The sequence below is a fragment of the Cygnus atratus genome, unplaced genomic scaffold (genome assembly GCF_013377495.2).
Source record: "Cygnus atratus isolate AKBS03 ecotype Queensland, Australia unplaced genomic scaffold, CAtr_DNAZoo_HiC_assembly HiC_scaffold_97, whole genome shotgun sequence".
Lineage (NCBI taxonomy): Eukaryota > Metazoa > Chordata > Aves > Anseriformes > Anatidae > Cygnus > Cygnus atratus.
In genome coordinates, this window is record NW_026110222.1 from 1 (window position 1) to 17,091 (window position 17,091).

Genomic DNA, 17,091 nt, shown 5'->3' on the forward strand with positions numbered 1-17,091 from the left:
CCCCTCAACCTCCCCTGGCCCCCCCATGTCTTCCCAGGACCCCTCCCAGGACCCCCTCCAGCCCCCCAGGACCCCCCAGGACCCCCCCCCCAGACCCCCCTAGGACCACCCATGTCCCCCCTCAGAACCCCCCCAGGGCCCCCCAACCCCCCCCAATCCCCCCCAGCCCCCCCACAGGTCCCCCCCAACCCCTCCTATGTTCCCCCCAGGCCCCCCCCAGCCCCCTTCAGCCCACCCCCAGAGCCACCCAGGCCCCCTCCCAGCACCACTGCAGCCCCCCCAGGCCCCCCCGAAGCCCTCCCGCAGCCCCCCCGTGCCCCCCCCGGCCCCCCCGTACCGTCATCATGTCGTCGCACTTCATGTCGGGCTCGTCCTCGTCCTCGCTCTTGTTGTAGAACTTGCGGAAGAAGTTGAAGGCCACCACGGTGTAGAGGTACACCACCACGGCCAGCAGCCCCACCGTCATCGCCAGCTGGGGGGGGGGGGCAACATGACGTCAGCAACCCCCCCCCCAAAATAGAATCCCCCCCCCGGCCCCCCCCGACCCACCTGCTTGCCGTTGTGGGTGACGGAGGAGAGGATGGTGCGCAGCGTCTTCACCCCCATGGCGATGTCCAGGAGGTGCGAGGCGAAGAAGAAGTTGTTGTAGTGGCCCAGCAGGGACATGGCCATGTACCACGTCAGGTACAGGAAGGACTGGGGGGGGCACGAAATACGGCGTCACCCCCCCCCAAATAAAAACATCCCGTCCCGTTGTCCCCCCCCCCGACCCGACTCACGTTGTCGGTGAAGATGACCCCGAACTTCCAGATCTGGTAGCGGATGTCGATGGACGTGATCCTGGGGGGGGCACACAAAATGAGGCTGGGGGCACCCCGACATATGGGGGAGGGGGGGGTCCCCAAGCGGCCCCCCCCCCCGCACCCACCAGCTGAGCAGGGAGCTGTCGGGGGGGGGCTTCCTCTCGCCCTGCGCCCCGATCTCCAGGCTCGCCCGCTCCATGCCCAGCAGCTCGGCGATGCGCTCGCGCCCGTAGATGTCCCCGTACTTCTCCAGCACCTATGGGGGGGGGGGGCACCGGTGTGGGTGCTGGGGGGGGCACCACCCCCTCGCCCCCCTTACCCCCCCCACCCCCCACAAGACCCCCCTCACCTTCCTCTTGACGAATTTGTCCCAGTAATTGCTAGGGAAGGACCTGGGGGGGGAATAGGGGTGAGGGGGGGGTCCCCACGTTGTGTGCCCCCCCCCCCCAAAAAAAAACCAGCCGCCCCCCCGGCCCCCCCCATACTGGGCATTGAGCACCAGCCGGTCCCACTGGCCCTTGACGTCGTCGTCCGGGGGCTGCTCGGTGATGTAGAGCCCCGAGAACTCGAGGCGCCGCGCCACCTCCTTCTCCCGCTTGAAGATCACCAGCGGGATCTGGGGGGACAGCGGGGTCGGGGGGGTCAGTTGGGGCGGGGGGGGTCAATGGGGGCAAGGGGGAGTGGGGTTAGCGGGGGACGTGGGGGTCTGGGGTCAGAGAGGGTGTGGGGCTGGTGGGGATAGGGGGGTCTGGGGTTGGCAGGGGGATGGGGGGCAAGGGGGTCATGGGTCTGGGGCCATTGGGGGCACGGGGCCATTGGGGCCATTGGGGTCAATGGGGCCATTGGGGCCATTGGGGTCATTGGGGTCATTGGGGTCATTGGGGGCACGGGGCCATTGGGGCCATTGGGGTCAATGGGGCCATTGGGGCCATTGGGGTCATTGGGGTCATTGGGGTCATTGGGGGCACGGGGCCATTGGGGTCATTGGGGTCATTGGGGCCATTGGGGGCACGGGGCCATTGGGGTCATTGGGGCCATTGGGGCCATTGGGGTCAATGGGGCCATTGGGGCCATTGGGGCCATTGGGGTCATTGGGGTCATTGGGGCCATTGGGGTCATTGGGGTCATTGGGGCCATTGGGGTCATTGGGGCCATTGGGGCCATTGGGGCCATTGGGGTCATTGGGGCCATTGGGGTCATTGGGGTCAGCAGGGGCCATTGGGGTCATTGGGGTCATTGGGGTCATTGGGGTCAGCAGGGGCCATTGGGGTCATTGGGGTCATTGGGGTCATTGGGGTCAGCAGGGGCCATTGGGGCCATTGGGGTCAATGGGGCCATTGGGGTCAGCAGGGGCCATTGGGGCCATTGGGGTCATTGGGGCCATTGGGGTCATTGGGGCCATTGGGGTCAGCAGGGGCCATTGGGGTCATTGGGGTCAGCAGGGGCCAGGGGAGGCACAGAGGGGGGGGGGGGGGCGTGGCTACGACCCAGAGGGTGTGGCCACCAGGGGTGGGCGTGGCCGTTTTGGGGCGTGACTATGGTGACAGGGGGCGTGGCTACAGTGTCAGGGGGCGTGGCTTAGGGCAAGCTGTAGCCCCAGGTAGCAACACCAGGGGCGGGGGGGGCAAAAAGGCATGGGCGTGGCCAAAGGGGGCGTGGCCAAAGGGGGCGTGGCCGGCTCACCTTGAGGCAGTTGTAGCCGATGATGCAGAGGAAGGCCACCAAGGTGTGGGCCAGCGCCAGCCCCTGCAGCGCGGGCTGCATGTAGCCGGTGCTCTCCTCCAGGAAGTAGTACACCACGCTGCCCTCCGCCCCGGCCTCCCCGGCCTCCGCCTCCACCGCCAGCCCCGAGCCTTCCTCGGGCTCCTCCTCGGCGCCCGGCGGGTGCTCCGACACCTGCCACGGGGACCCCGGCTCAGCACCCCCCCCTTTGTAGACACCCCCCCCCCCCAAATCCCTGTGCCCCCACCCACAGCCCCCTGTCCCCCTCCCAGCCTCCTGTCCTCCTCCAACCCCTGTCCTCCCCAGCAACCCCTGTCCCCCCCAACCCCCTGTGCTCCTCTCCAACCCCCTGTGCCCCCTGAAAACCCCTGTCCCCCTCCCAGCCCCCTGTCCCGTCCCCCCCCAGCCCTCTTGTCCCCCCACCCCCCCAGTCCTCACACCCCCCCCCCCCGCGGGAGGCCAGACCTTGTAGAAGAGGAGGATGAAGTTGATGGCAAAGGCGAGGAAGAGCGCCAGGAAGCGCAGGTTGTAGAAATTCCGGGACAAGTAGTTCTGTGCACAGCGGGGGGGGGGGGGTCACGGTGAGACACCCCTCCCCACCGCACATCCCCCGCAAGGCTCCCCCTGGCCTCCCCCCCGCCCCAGCAGCCTTCCCTCTTCCCCGAGCCTTACCAGGAACTTGACCCTCTGCACCTCCTAGCTCGGCCCAGAACTCGAGCCCCCCCTCGGCCGGCGGCTCCTTGCGCTCCCGGGGGGCCGATTTCCGTCGCCTCTCGGGGGCCGCAGCCTCTGGCTCCCCCTCAGCCCCCTCGGCCGCAGCCTTCTCCCCATTCTCGGTACTGGGGGTGACGACAGGATGTTGGGGGGGGGGGACACAGCCACGCCCCTGCCCCATAGCCCCCCCCCGTGGGGCCATGGAGACCCCCCAGCAATGCTGGACCCCCCCGGACCCCCCCCTCACTCACTCGGCTTTCTCGGTCTCGGCCGCTGCCTCCTCCTCCTTCTGCGGCTCTTCCTCCACCACCTCCTCCCCATCCTCCTGCGGCAAGGAAGGGGCTCAGCAGCAACCCCCCCCACATACACACCAAAGCCCCCCCCCCACTCCCCACTGCTGGGAGGGAATTTGGGGGTCCCACTCCCCCCACACACCCCATTGGGACCCGCAGCATCCCCCCCCCCCAAGGGTCTCCCCTCCCCCTAGCAACCTCTATGTCCTCCCCCCCCCCCACCATGGGGACCCCCAGCGCCCCCCCCCAGTGCAGGGACCTCATGGATTCTGCACCCCCACAGGAACCCCAGAGCTCCCCCATAGGGACCCCAGAACCCCCCCCTAAGGCCCCTGTGGATTCTATCCCCCCACAGGGACCCCAGCACACCCCAGGGACCCCCAGACCCTCCCCCATAGGCCCCAGACCCCCCCCTCCCCATAAGGCCCCCCCCCAGCTGCCTACCCTGATCTTCCTCCTGAGGATGGGGGTGCCCTCGGGGGTGGGGGGCTCAGCGGAGGGGGGCTCCCCGATGTCACCCAGCCCCCCGGGGGCGTCAGGGGGCAGCCAGCCGGTAGTGCCCGAACCTCCTTGCGCCCCCCAAAAGCCGCCGGCACCACCGCCACCGCCGCCTCTTCCTCCTCCTCCTCCTCTTCCTCGGGGGGCTGCGGCAGGAGCTGGGCGGGCGGGGGGGCCTCCTCCTCCCTGCCGCCATCCCCCCCCGCGCCGCCCCCCCCGGCCTCGCCGCCCCCCACGGCGTCCTGCGTGGGGTCGGGCATGCTGGCCAGCAGCTCGGCCAGCGCCAGCTTCTGGGCGCCTTCCACCAGCCCCCCCCCGAAAAGGGAGACCCAAGCCAAGCGCCCCAAAGCCCCCAGCACCCCCCAGCCCCCCAGCAGCCCCCCCAGCACCGCCCGGCCCGCGGCCGCCCCCGCCGCCCAGGCCAGCTCGCGGCCGGGCTTCTTGCGCAGCCGCCGCAGCCTCCGCCGCCACGAGTGGGGGGACCCCAGCAGGCGCCGCAGCCCCCCGGCCCCCACCAGCAGCTCCCCGAAGGCCGAGGTGGGCTCAGCAGGGGGCGGGGGGCCACCGGCAGAGGCGGTGGCAGCGGGGGGGGTCTCGTCCTCGTCCTCCTGGTCCTCGCCCTCCTCGCCGTCGCGCGCCGGCTCCTCCTCGGAGAGGCGCGAGGCGATCTGCATCTCGAAGATGGTGTCCTCGCAGAAGCTGACGAAGAGCTCCATCTTCTCGGCCTCGCCGCCCTCGTTGACCACGTCGAAGATGAACTGCCGCTTGGACTCCTTCACCTGCGGCATCTCCCACTGCGCCTTGTTGGCGGCGCTGATCTCGAAGTAGAGGCGCTCGATGCGCCGCGCCGCCCCCATGATCTCGATGCGGCCCAGGAAGGGGCGGAAATACTCGAGGATGCTGGCCGCCTGCTCCAGGAAGGTGCGCAGCCGCTGGTCGTGGGGCACGTGCTCCGCCAGGTTGGTGAGCAGCACGGCCACGTTGAAGCCGATGTCGCGCGCCGGCTCCTGGAAGCGCCCGGCGAAGGCCTCCACGTCGATCATCTCGTTCTCGTCCGCCTCGGAGCACGAGAGCAGGAACTGCACCTCGGCCGGCTCGTACTGCTTCTGGCTGTCCATGGCCTTCTGGAAATCCTTCTTGGAGATGAGGCCGCGCGGGTCCGAGACGTAGTCGCGGAAGGCGTCGGAGGCCACGATGTCGCGCAGCTTCAGGAACATGTCGAAGAACTTGAGGATCATGGTGACGTTGCTGGAAGACTCCACCAGCATGTCCACCATCTGCCGGGCGATCGTCCCGTTCACCACGTTCCCTACGGGGTTATTTGGGAGGGGGGTTATTTATTTATTGGGGGGGGGGGGCCACGAAGGGGGACACACCATCACGTCCCGGCAGACCCCTGGGGACCCCCCTGGGGTGCGGGGACCCCTGGCGACCCACCACCAGGTCCCAGTAGATCTGGACCCACCACCAGACCCCCAGGGACCCACCACCAGGTCCCAGCAGACCCCCAGGGACCCCCCCAGGCAGCGGGGACCCCCCCCCCCCACCTTCCAGCAGGGACAGCAGCATCACCACCATGTCCTTCTGCAGGTCCAGCAGCTCCTTCAGCAGCCCGATTTGGCTGGAATCCTGGGGGGGGACACACAGAGCGTGACCCCCCCTGTGGTGCCCCCACCACGTTGTGTCATCGTCCCCACCCCCCCACCCCCCCCCCGGCACAGCCCTGGCCCCCCCACCTCCCCCTTACCAGCTCCGGGACTGATCCTCTCAGTGTGCAGGGGAAATGAGGGGGGTGGGAAGGTGGGGGGGGGGACATGGGGGGGGCGGGGGGGTGGTGCCATGCTGAGGGGGGGGTTAGTGAGGCCATGCAGAGCTGGGGGGGGGGCGGGGGGACGACACGCAGCGGGTGCTTACGCCGTTTCGCGGTCCCGGCGCCGGACCCATCTGGCAGCAGTGGGGCGGAAACGTCCGTCAGGAGCGGACCCCCAAATTGGGGGGGTCCCTTGGGAAGCGGGGTGATGGGGGGGGGGGAGCGGGGCACCCTCCTCGGGGCCAGAGGGTTAGTACAGGGCGGGGGTGGGGGGGGGGGGGTGCTCGTCCCAGTGCTCCCAGTGCTCCCAGTGCCCACCTGCGCCAGCTTCTTCATCATGTGGGCGAAGACGTGGAGGAAGCCGACGACAGGCGTCCCACAGGCGGCTGTGGGCCAGGCTCTGCTGGTTCCCTGTGCACGGCCCCTGGGGGAGGGGGAAAGGGGGGGGGGGGACTGGCACCGCGGGCCGGGGGACCCCGGGGACCCCTCGGGATGGCGGCACACTTGGGGATCGCCAGGGCATCGGGGACACCAGGGGTGGTCGGGGACATTGGGATGCCTGGCAGCTGGGGGGTGTTGGGGCACTTGGGGGCACCCAGGGACATTGGGGACACTTCAGGGCACTGGGACCCCTTGCACACCGGGGCCCTGGGGACCCCCAGGGACATTCAGGGACATCAGGATCCCCGGGACACTGGGGCCCTTGGGAACCCTCAGGAACATTGGGACCCCTTGGACACCAGGACCCCTGGGGAGATGTAGGGACATTGGGAGCCTGGGGACATTGTGGACCTCTGGGACCATCAGGAACACCAGGACCCTTGGGGACCCCCAGGGAGTTGTAGGGACGTCAGGACCCCAGGGACATCGGGGACGTGGGGGTCTCACCTGGATGTACTCGGTGAGGCTGTTGAAGACCTGCTTGGCCACGGCCATGGCCTTGGAGAAGTTTCGCTTCCCCTGCTCGTCGATGACGTCCTTCCCCGAGTAGTACCAGTAGAAGTCGCTGATGGACTCCTGCCACCAGCGGGGCCGTCAGCGGGACAGGGACACGGGGACAGGGACCCCCAGCAGCACGAGGCTGGGGACACGGGGACAGTTGGTGGCACAGGGACATAGAACACGAGGTTGGGGACATGGGGACACAGAGCACGAGACTGGGGACATAGGGACACAGTTCACAAGGCTGGGGACCTGGGGAATGAGGTTGGGGACACGGAGCACAAGGCTGGGGACATGGGGACAGGTGGTGGCACAAGGACCTGAGGCCAAGGTCGGGGACATGGGGCACGAGGTCGGGGGGCCACAGGGACAGTTGGGGACATCTGGGGACATTTGGGGCCTGTTGGGGCCGGGCACCTGCAGGCGCAGCAGGTAGTCCACGGTGCAGATGATGATGTTGATGGTGGTCGTGTTGCCCGTCTGGGTGCGCAGGTAGTTCTGGAAGTCTGGGGGGGGGGCAGTGGGGTCAGAACGGCCCCCCCCACGTCCCCCCATGTCCCCAAGTGTCCCCACGCCCCCCGTACCATTGTTGTGCCCCTCGCAGAGCAGCTGCAGCAGGCGGAAGAGGTCCTGCGTGAACTCGTCGTCCGACATCACCTTCTCCCCTGGGGGGGCGCGGGGATGGGGTCAGGGGGCGCCACGGGGCCACCCCGGGGGGGGGGGCGCAGGGACAACAGGGAGGTGGCAGCGGCAGGGGGCATGGGGCCAGCCCCGGGGCAGCAGGTGGCAGGATGGCACCCCGGGGTGACACGGGGACACCCCAGGGTGAGGTGGGGACACCCCACAATGACACGGGGACACCCCAGGGTGACGTGGGGACACCCCAGGGTGAGGTGGGGACACGCCAGGGTGGCAGTGGGGTTAGCGTGGGGAGGGGGCAGCCAGCGGGGCTGGGGGTCAGGGGCAAGCGGGGACAGGCATGCTGCGGGGACACCAGAGCACCCCCGGCCCTACAAGGACACCCCCTGCCCTACAGGCCCTGCAGTAGCAGCCCGTAGCCCTGCTGACCCTACAAGGGCACCCTACAGCCCCCCGGCCCTACGGTAACACTGCCTTGCCTGGAGACCCCCCCGACAGCATCCTACAGACCCCATAACAACACCCTGCAGCCTGGAGACCCTACAATAACACCCCCCAGCCCTACAGACTCTGCGATAAACCCCACGGCCCTATAGACCCTACAACACCACCTCATAGCCCTATAGACCCTGCAACAACTCCTACAGCCCTACAGACCCCAATACGAGCCCCCCAGCCCTACAGACCCCGATACGAGACCCCAGCCCTACAGACCCCGATATGACCCCCCCCCAGCCCTGCAGACCCCAGTACAAGCCCCCAACCCTACAGACCCCCATATGAGCCCCCCTAGCCCTACAGATCCCAATACAAGCCCCCCCCAGCCCTACAGACCCCGACACAGCCCCCCCAGCCCTACAGACCCCGACGCACCCCCCCCCCGGCCCTACAGACCCTACGGTTTTGGGTATTTACCGTTCTCACGGCTGATGACTGCCGCCGGGAGCCGGGACGGGGAGAGAAGGGGAGAGAGGAGGTGAGCGGGGGGGGGGTCTGGGGGGGCTTTGGGAAATGGGGGGGTGAGATTTGGGACGCAAATAGCCTGAAATAGGGGCCAACGGGGGGAGATTAAGGTCTGGGGTAGCAGGGACACCCTACGAGGGCTATTAGGACCCCGAGGGGTATTAGGGTTGCGGGGTATTGGGGTTTGGGGGGGAATTAGGGTGTGGGGGGACTTGGGGGGGAGTGCTAGGGTTGGGGGGGTATTAGGGGTTTTGGAGTGGGTTATTTGCATGGGGGGGGAATTAGGATTTTTTGGAGGGAGTTATTTGGGATGGAGGAGAAGTATTAGGGGTTTTAGGGGGAATTAGGATCTTTTGGGGGGGTCATCTGGGTTTGGGGGAGTCATTTGGGTTCGGGGGGGGCATTAGAGGTTCACAGCCACAATTAATAGCAAGGTCTTGGGGGGGGGGGGGGCTATGCAGTGGGATGGGGGGAGCAGAACGGGGACCTCCCCCTCCCCCTCCATGGCAGCCCCCCCCCCACATCCCGCTCCCGGGGGGGGGTCCCTGGGGCAGGGCCCCCCCACTCACTCGTCCCCTCCTCCGTCACCATGCCCAGCCCCTCCGCCTTGTTCTGCCGCTCGAAGGCGTTCAGGTCCAGGACACTGCGGGGGGGGCAAATTGGGGGGGGTCAGCAAGGGCCCCCCCCACCCCCTCAGGCTGTGTCTGACCCCCCCAGAGAGGGTCCATGGTGGGGGTTGGGGGGGGGGGGGGCAATGGGAAACCCATGGGGGTCCTGATTGGGGGGGGCTTACTGGTGGTTGGGAGGGGGGTCTGATGGCTGGGGGGCGGTCTGATGGCCATGGGGGGGGGGTCCATGGTGGTTGGGGGGGTTCCTGATGGTTGTGGGGGGGGGGGTCCTGATGGCTGTGGGGGGAGTCCCTGATCTTTGGGGGGGGGGTCCCAAAGGCAATGAGGGGGTCCCAATTGTGGTTGGGGGGGGGGGGTCCCAAAGGCAATGAGGGGGTCCCAATTGTGGTTGGGGGGGGGGTGGGGCTGATGGTTGGAGGGGGTCCTGACAGTTGGGGAGGGCTCCCAGTGGTTGAGGAGGGTCCCAGTGGTTGGGGGGGGGGGGGGGGGGGCGGCCAGCCTGCCCCACCCCCCCCTCACCTGCACGTCTGCATCAGCGCCTGGACGCTCTGGAAGAAGCCGACCTCGCGCTTCTCCTTCAGGTAGTCCAGCATTTTCTGGGGGGGGGGGGGGGGGGGAGGACACGTGTGGGCACCCGGACACACCTGGAGAGACGCCCCCCCCCCCCCCCCACCCCCCCACAGACCTGCTGCACGTCGGCGTTGCCCCCGTTGAGGATGGAGATGCCGAGCTTGAGGGTGGACGACACCATCTCCCCCCGCTCCCCTGCGGGCACCAGGGCATGGTCACCGCCCCCCCGGGGCCCCCCCAAAATGTCGGGGTGCCCCGGGACCCCCCCTCAAATATGGGGGTGCCCCAGGACCCCCAGATGTTGAGGTGTCCCAGGATGCCCCCAAGTTTTGGGGTGCCCCAGGATGCCCCCAAGTTTCAGGGCACCCCGGGACCCCCCCACATTTCTGGGGTGCCCCAGGACCCTCCCCAGCTTTGGCACACCCCAGGATGCCCCCAAATGTCGGGGCGCCTCAAGACCCTCCCCCACAGTTTTGGGGTGCCCCCAGCCCCCTAAAGTTTTGGGGCACCCCAGGACCCTCCAGATATTGGGGTGCTCCAGGACTTCCCCCAGTTTTTTGGCACCCCCCCAGGACCCTCCCATTTTCGGGGCACCCCAGGACCCCCCATTTTCGGGGTGCCCCCCAGCCCCCACCTTTGCAGGCGCTGATCATCTGCAGCACCATCTCGGCGGCGCCGCGCGTGTGCAGCCGGGCTTGCTGGTACAGCAGCTTCTGCTTCTCCATCTCCTTCTCCTGTTTTTTTTTTTTTTTTTTTTTTGGGGGGGGGTGTCAGGGGGGCTGCAGGGAGCTGGGGGGGGGGGCAGGGTGGAGCCCCCAACCCACCTCGAACGAATCCTCAGCTTCCTCCTCTTCCTTCTCATCCTTCTTCTCCTCTTCCTCACTCCCTTCCTCGATGTGGCAGCTCTGGAAGGGTCAGGGGGTGGGGGGGTTTAACCCCTGATCCCCCCCGCAGTTAATTTTTTTGGGGGGGGCGGGGGGGCACGCACAGGACCCACCTTGGCCATGATGCCAGCGTACGCCATGTACAAGTGATCCTTCTCCAACTTGCTGCGGGGGCGCAGGGGAAGGGGGCTCAGCGGCTGCACTGGGACCCACCCCACGGGGGGGGGGAGCGTCCCCTCCCCAACACAGGGACCCCCCCCCCCAAATTGGGGGACCCCCCCCACACACACACCTCTTCTCCGTCAACGCCGTGCGGCTGAAGTGCAGGATGAGCTGGTGCAGCGGGTCCGGCTTCGCGTCCTTCTCCTCCTCCTCCTCCTCCTCTTCCTCCCCCGATTTCTACCCCAGGGACACCGGGGGAGGGGGGCAGGTTCAGCGGGGGGGGGGGCTGAGCCGGTGACCCCCCCCACCCCCTCCCCCGGTGCCCCCGTGCCCACCGACAGGTCGTCGATCATGCGGTCCTCGAAGGGGTGCTCCTCGGTCACCAGCCACGACAGCTTGTAGGCCTCCAGGAACATGTTGCAGGCACGGTGCCTGCGGGTGTCCAGTTGCACCCAGTTACCCCCAGTAGGTCCCCAGTTGCCTCCGGAGGCTCCCCAGTTACCCTCAGTAGCTTCCCGGTTACCCCCAGTGGCTCCTAGAGGGCCCTCGGTTGCCTCTGGAAGGCTGTAGGACTTGCCCAGTTGACCCAAAGGGGCTCCCGGTTGACCCCAGTGCCTCCCCAGTTGCTCCCAAGAGGATCCCAGTCACCCCAAAGGCTCCCCAGGGAGCTCCCAGTTGCCCTCAGTGGTTCCTAGAGACTCCCCAGTTGCCCCTGTAAGGCTCTGGGATGTTCCCAGCTGCCCCTAGGGTGCTCCCAGTTGCCCCTGTAAGGCTCTGGGACATTCCCAGTTGCCCCCAAGCTGCCTCCAGTTGCCTCCAGGCCACCCCCAGTTGCCCCCAGCAGGTTCCCAGTTGCCCCCAGTCCCCGGGGTCCCACCTGGGCAGGTTGTAGAGCGGCGTCATGCGGAAGCAGGCGACCACGGCGCGCCGGCGCTGCTTGGAGAGCAGCTTGTGCCACACGGCCTTCTTGGACTTGTAGGGGTGCTCTGTCTGCGGGTGGGGGGCATCACCGGGCTGCCCCAGGGGCCCCTGCAGCTCCCCAGGGACCCCCAGAGCTCCCCAGGGACATTTGGAGACCCCCAGGAGCGCCCTGAGGACCCCCAGCAGCACCCCCAGGGACATCTGGAGACCCCCAAGAGCACCTTGAGGACCTTCAGAAGCACCCCAGGGCCCCTGGAGTACCCCAGACCTCCCCCATAGCACTCCCAAGTACATCTGGAGACCCTCACGAGCATCCTGAGGACCCCCAGGAGCACCCCAGCGCCCCCCAGAGCACCCCAGGGACCCCCCCAGCCCCCCAGGCCCCCCCCAGACCTGCTCGAGGTGGTAGAGCACGGCCGACACCTCCTGCACCCTCCGCACGATCTTCTCGGGGCTGTCGGAGTCCTCGGCCTTGCCGGCCATCTCGCGGTACAGGGCCATCTGCCACCGCATGGACGAGGAGTTCTCGCACTGGGGACATGGGGACACGGCGGGGAGGTGGGGACGTGAGCGGGTACGGGCACCGTGGGGACATGGGGAGGGCAATGGCGATGTGCGGGGTCACGTGGCATGGGGGGGACCATGGGGACATTGAGGGACACAGGGGCATGGAGGTGGCCATAAGGACACTGGGACCATGGGGACATGGAGGGACACGGGGACACGGAGGGGACCATGGGGACATGGGCCAGTGTGAGCGTATGGGGACATAGGGACCATGGGGACTTGGGGGACACGGTGGGGACACGAAGGAGCCACGACGGGGACAGCCCCTCTCACCTTGCCCTGCAGGTGCAGGTTGTTGTTGAGGAACTCCCGCACCTCCTCGTCCGTGTCCTTCTGCAGGGGGGGGACACGGGGACACCTCAGGGGCTGCGTCCCCCCACCAGGGGTGCCACCCGCACCCCGCGGGCCCCCCCGGCCACCCACCAGCGCGTAGCGGCCCTTGGCCAGGGTGATGAGCTCCTGGTCGGTGGGCGAGCACATGTTGAGGCCAATGGGCAGCATCTTCTTCAGGGTGGCCACGATGAGCGAGGTGTGGATGGAGTAGCGGTCCCCCCGGCGCTTCTTCTTCGTCCGCTCCTGCTCCGAGCCGCCCCCCTGGGCACAGGGATGGGGGCGTCAGCGCCGCCGACCCCGGCCACGAGGGTGGGGACATCGTCGAGGCCACGGGACCATCAGCATCAAAGCCATGGGGACCGTGGTCAAGGCCACGGGGACCTCATCAAGGCCATAGGATCATGATCAAGGCCATGGGAACCCCATTATTGAGGCCATGGGATCATTGTCAAGGTCATGAGGACCCCATCAAGGCCATGGGGACGTCACAAGGCCATGGGGTCATCATCAGGGCATTGGGGACCCAATTATCAAGTCTATGGGATCATCATCGAGGCCATGGGGACCCCATCATCAAGGCCACGGGATCACCATCAAGGCCAGGAGCCCCTCGCCACAGGGCCACAGCAATGGGGACACCAAGGGGGGAGAGACCCCATGACATAAAGTTGGGGGGCACCAGCACCAGGACCCCCGTGCCACAGCTCCAGCAGCCCCAGAGGTCCATGGAGGAGGACCCGGGGGGGGTCCTGGGGGGTCCCAGCCGCAGCGGCCCCCACCCCACCCGGCGTGGCCCCGCTAACCTGGCCGTCTCCGGACTAGGTGCCAGCGCCCGCAGCCAAGGGCAGGAGAGAAGAGACAGCGTTAGGTCCCCGCCACCGCGGCCCGCGGGGACACGGGGGGCTCAGGATGGGGGGGGGGGGACCCTTGGGTTGGGGGGCACTGGAGGGGGCAGGAGGGGGTTGGGGGTCTGGGTGGAAGAGGAGGGATGGGGAGCCCTGAAGAAGGGGAGGGTTGGGGGGCAACAAGTGGGTTTGGAGGAGGTTTGGGGGCACCAGGTGGGGTTGGGAGGGATGGAGATGGCTGGGTTTGGGGACACCAGGTGGGTTGGGGGACACTGGATGGATTTGGGGGCACCAGGTGGTGTCGGGAGGGATGGAGATGCCTGCGTCTGGGGACAGTGGCTGGGTCTGGGGAGGTTTGGGGGCACCAGATGGGGTCAGGAGGGATGGAGATGGCTGGGTCTGGGCACACGGAGTGGGTTTGGGGAGGTTCGGGGACATGGAGTGGGTTTGGGGACACCGGATGGGACGGGAGGGATGGAGCCCCCCAAGCAGGGTCTGGGGGTGCCAGGCAGACAGGGGGCAGGATGAGGGGGATTTGGGGGCACCGGGGGGGCACCAGGGGGGCCCTGGCAGGGACGCCCCCACCTTGGCCATCTTGCTCTTGCTGTCGGCCGTCAGGAAGGACATGTTGTTGATCTCGTTCTGCACCACGAAGTTCTGCTCCTCCCTCTTGAAGTTCTGGGGAGGGGGGCACGAGGCTGAGCCCCAACACGTCCCCATGTCCCTCCACCTCCCCACATCCCACCAGCCACCCCCTCCATGTCCCCACCTCCCCCCACAGCCCAGTGACCCACATCCCCATTGCCCCCCTCCAACCACCCCCCGGTCCCTCCGAGCACCACCGTTCCCCACGCCCTCCCGTCCCCACGTCCCCCTGTCCCCAGTGTCCCCCGCTCACATGTGACTTGGACCAGTAGATGAAGACCTCCCCAACCATCCGGAACAGCTCCTCCGCGTCCGAGTTGGGCTCCGTCAGCCACTTGGCCCTGCCGGCACCGCGGCCGCCGTCAGGGGATGGCGGCATCCCCACGAGGACGCCCCCCGCGTCCCCCTGGTCCCCATCCCCATCCCCTCACCGGCTGTTGTCCACGTAGCGGATGAGCAGCGGGTAGAGCGCGTAGAGGTCGCGGCAGAGCACGGAGAACTCGTCGCGGATGAGCAGCTCCGAGTCCTCGGCCTCGGCCTTGGCCTCCATGCGCAGCTGCTCCTCCTCGGCCACCACCTTGCCCGCACGCTTCTTCAGCTTCTCCATGGTGGGGATGAAGTGGGAGCGCAGCAGCTCCGGCTTCGCCTTGCTCACGATGGGCTGGGCGAACACTGCGGGACGGGGACAGGGATGGGGGCGCGCACGGGGACATGGTGCCCGCCCTCGGGACCACCCGGGGACACCGGCAGCGTCCCAGGAGCCTCCCACGGCCACCAGGATGCTCTTGGGGTCACCACCATCCTCTTGGGGCCACCAGGACCCTCTTGGGGCCACCAGGGTGCTCTTGGGGTCACCACCATCCTCTTGGGGCTACCCGGGGCCACCAGGACCCTCATGGGGTCACCACAATCCTCTTGGGACCACCAGCACCCTCCTGGAGCCAACTGTGGCCACCAGGACACTCTTTGGGCCACCAGCACCATCTCTAGGACCTGCCCAGTGCCACCAGCACCCTCTTAGGACCACCCAGGGACCACCCACAGCCACCAGCACCATCTTAGGACCACCCGTGGCCACCAGCACCATCTCCAGGACCTGCCCAAGTCCACCAGCACCCTCTTAGGACCACCAGCAGCACCCGTAGCCCGCCGGGCCCCCCTTGCCCACCTGCCAGGCGCTTCATCCAGGAGGCCTCGTCGATGCCCAGGTTGTTGACCACGATGCGCAGGATGTTGCCCAGGAGGGCGTTGAGGTGCTGGCCGGTGACGGCGGTGGCCCAGGGGCCGCGGGGCCGCGTGTCGGGGCCGCGCTCCCACCAGCGGGGCAGGTAGTTGCAGAGCATGGGCAGCGTCACCTCGATGACGTGCGGCATCTCCGTGTAGCGCGCCCCCGACTCCGCCAGCCCCCCGATGTCCCGCATCAGGCGCTCCAGGTCCGGGATGTCCGGGCACATCTCCTCCACGCGGCCGGGCAGCCCCAGGACTGTGGGACATGGGGTGGGGGGGAAGTGGGGTGATGGGGGGGCACGGTGTGGGGGGTCATGGCGTTGGGGGATTGGAGATAGGGGGGACTGGAGATAGGGGGCCCCAATATTAGGGTGATATGGGGGTGATACGGGGGATAGGGGGACAAATGGGGGTGTTGGGGAGACCCAGTGTAAGGGGATTGGGGATTTGGGGGGGGGGGGGGGCTGATATTAGGGTGAGAGGGGGATTGGAGATAGAGGGGTGCCCCAAAGACAGAAGCGAGGGAGAACAGCGGGAGCCCCAAAGCTGCAGGAGCTGGGGGGGGCCCCAAACCTGGGGGTGAAAGGAGAGGGCTCAGGGGTGCCCCAGAAGAGGGTTGGGGGGGCCCTGCCCCACTCACTGGCCCGCTCGCGGGGGGACTTGGTGCTGTAGACGGAGCAGGGGTTGAACTCGTTGAGGTGCGGCTCCAGGAAGGCCACGGGCATGGCGGCGGCCAGGCGGGCCAGGCACTCCCCCAGCGCCGGGCGCTGCCTGCGGGCACGGGGCTGCTGAGCCACAGCCACCACGAAGCCCCCGCCGGCACCCCAAAGCCCCCACAGGCATCCCCAAAGCCACCACCGGCACCCCAAAGCCCACCATGGGCAACTCTAAGCCATCATGGGCGCTCCAAGGCCACCACAGGCGTCCCACAGCCACCCCAAAGCCCCCATAGGCATCCCATGGGCACCCCACGACCACAACAGGCATCCCAAGGCTACCACGGGTGCCCCAAGACCACCCCAAAGCCACCTTGGGCACCCTATGGCCACCCCAAAGCCACCACAGGCGTCCCACAGGTACCTCAAATCCACCCTAAGTGTCCCATGGGCACCCCAAAGCCACCGGGGCACCCCAAAGCCACCCGGGCCACCCCAAAGCTGGGTCCCCCCCCTCACCTCTCCACGTAGGGGTTCCTGGTGGTGCCCAGCGAGTAGATGCTGCACAGGATGCGGTAGCAGGACACCTGCACGTCGTCGACTGTGGGGAGGGAACAGTCGGGGGGGGATCCCCAGCCCAGTGACCCCTGCACACCCCCCCCCTTGTCCCATCCCCAACGCGTTCTCTCGTCCCCAAAGCGCCCCTTGCTCCCCACAGCCCCCATCCCCAAACTGCTCCCAGTGTCCCCAGTGAGACCCCCCTGTCCCCAAAGAGCTCCCACTGTCCCTGATGTGTCCCCCCCATCCCCAAACTGCTCCCACTGTCCTCAATATATCCCCCTGTCCCCAAAGTGCTCCCACTGTCCCTGATGTGTCCCCCCATCCCCAAAATGCTCCCCGTCCCCAATGTGTCCCCCCTGTCCCCACAGCCCCCCCCTTACTCCTGACCCTCTGCTGCGTCCCCTTGTCCTCAACCCCCTGCCATTACCCCCCCCCCCAACCCCCCCCGTGTCCCCCCACTCACGGATGACGTCGTCCCCGAACTGGTGCTGGGCCACGTGCTCGAAGAGGGAGGTGAGGACGGGCAGCAGGGCCACGGTGGTGTAGTTGATGTTCTGCGCCACCCCCTTGACCTGCGTGCGGCTCTGCGTCACCTTCCCCAGCTTCAGGTTCTCCACCATCTTCTCGATGTCCTCCGAGGCGCTCTCGAAGAAGGAGCGCAGCCCGGCCTTGACGATCTCGGGGCCCGACTTCATCACCGTCCTGCG

At 67.9% G+C, this 17,091-nt stretch overlaps 1 protein-coding gene across 1 annotated transcript in view; it reads right to left on the bottom strand.

Annotated features, from left to right (window-relative positions):
- Positions 1 to 337: 337 nt before the first annotated feature.
- The window catches only part of LOC118261507 (ryanodine receptor 1), a gene marked incomplete at its 3' end in the record, with an annotated part of 51,799 nt that continues 35,045 nt past the window's right edge, over positions 338 to 17,091 (bottom strand). Inside the window, 42 exon segments of the mRNA XM_035572362.1 lie at positions 338 to 472; positions 550 to 696; positions 780 to 840; positions 929 to 1,059; positions 1,153 to 1,195; positions 1,289 to 1,419; positions 2,487 to 2,699; positions 2,991 to 3,077; positions 3,198 to 3,221; positions 3,223 to 3,364; positions 3,491 to 3,564; positions 3,977 to 4,075; positions 4,077 to 4,097; positions 4,099 to 5,339; positions 5,578 to 5,659; positions 6,159 to 6,209; positions 6,211 to 6,264; positions 6,729 to 6,857; positions 7,200 to 7,288; positions 7,367 to 7,447; positions 8,337 to 8,354; positions 8,954 to 9,027; positions 9,533 to 9,609; positions 9,699 to 9,778; positions 10,218 to 10,317; positions 10,408 to 10,488; positions 10,581 to 10,632; positions 10,760 to 10,866; positions 10,965 to 11,061; positions 11,507 to 11,619; positions 11,944 to 12,081; positions 12,391 to 12,450; positions 12,541 to 12,711; positions 13,254 to 13,268; positions 13,881 to 13,973; positions 14,194 to 14,281; positions 14,372 to 14,612; positions 15,113 to 15,181; positions 15,184 to 15,423; positions 15,724 to 15,938; positions 16,343 to 16,424; positions 16,848 to 17,086. Coding sequence (XP_035428255.1) covers positions 338 to 472; positions 550 to 696; positions 780 to 840; positions 929 to 1,059; positions 1,153 to 1,195; positions 1,289 to 1,419; positions 2,487 to 2,699; positions 2,991 to 3,077; positions 3,198 to 3,221; positions 3,223 to 3,364; positions 3,491 to 3,564; positions 3,977 to 4,075; positions 4,077 to 4,097; positions 4,099 to 5,339; positions 5,578 to 5,659; positions 6,159 to 6,209; positions 6,211 to 6,264; positions 6,729 to 6,857; positions 7,200 to 7,288; positions 7,367 to 7,447; positions 8,337 to 8,354; positions 8,954 to 9,027; positions 9,533 to 9,609; positions 9,699 to 9,778; positions 10,218 to 10,317; positions 10,408 to 10,488; positions 10,581 to 10,632; positions 10,760 to 10,866; positions 10,965 to 11,061; positions 11,507 to 11,619; positions 11,944 to 12,081; positions 12,391 to 12,450; positions 12,541 to 12,711; positions 13,254 to 13,268; positions 13,881 to 13,973; positions 14,194 to 14,281; positions 14,372 to 14,612; positions 15,113 to 15,181; positions 15,184 to 15,423; positions 15,724 to 15,938; positions 16,343 to 16,424; positions 16,848 to 17,086 — 5,485 coding nt within the window.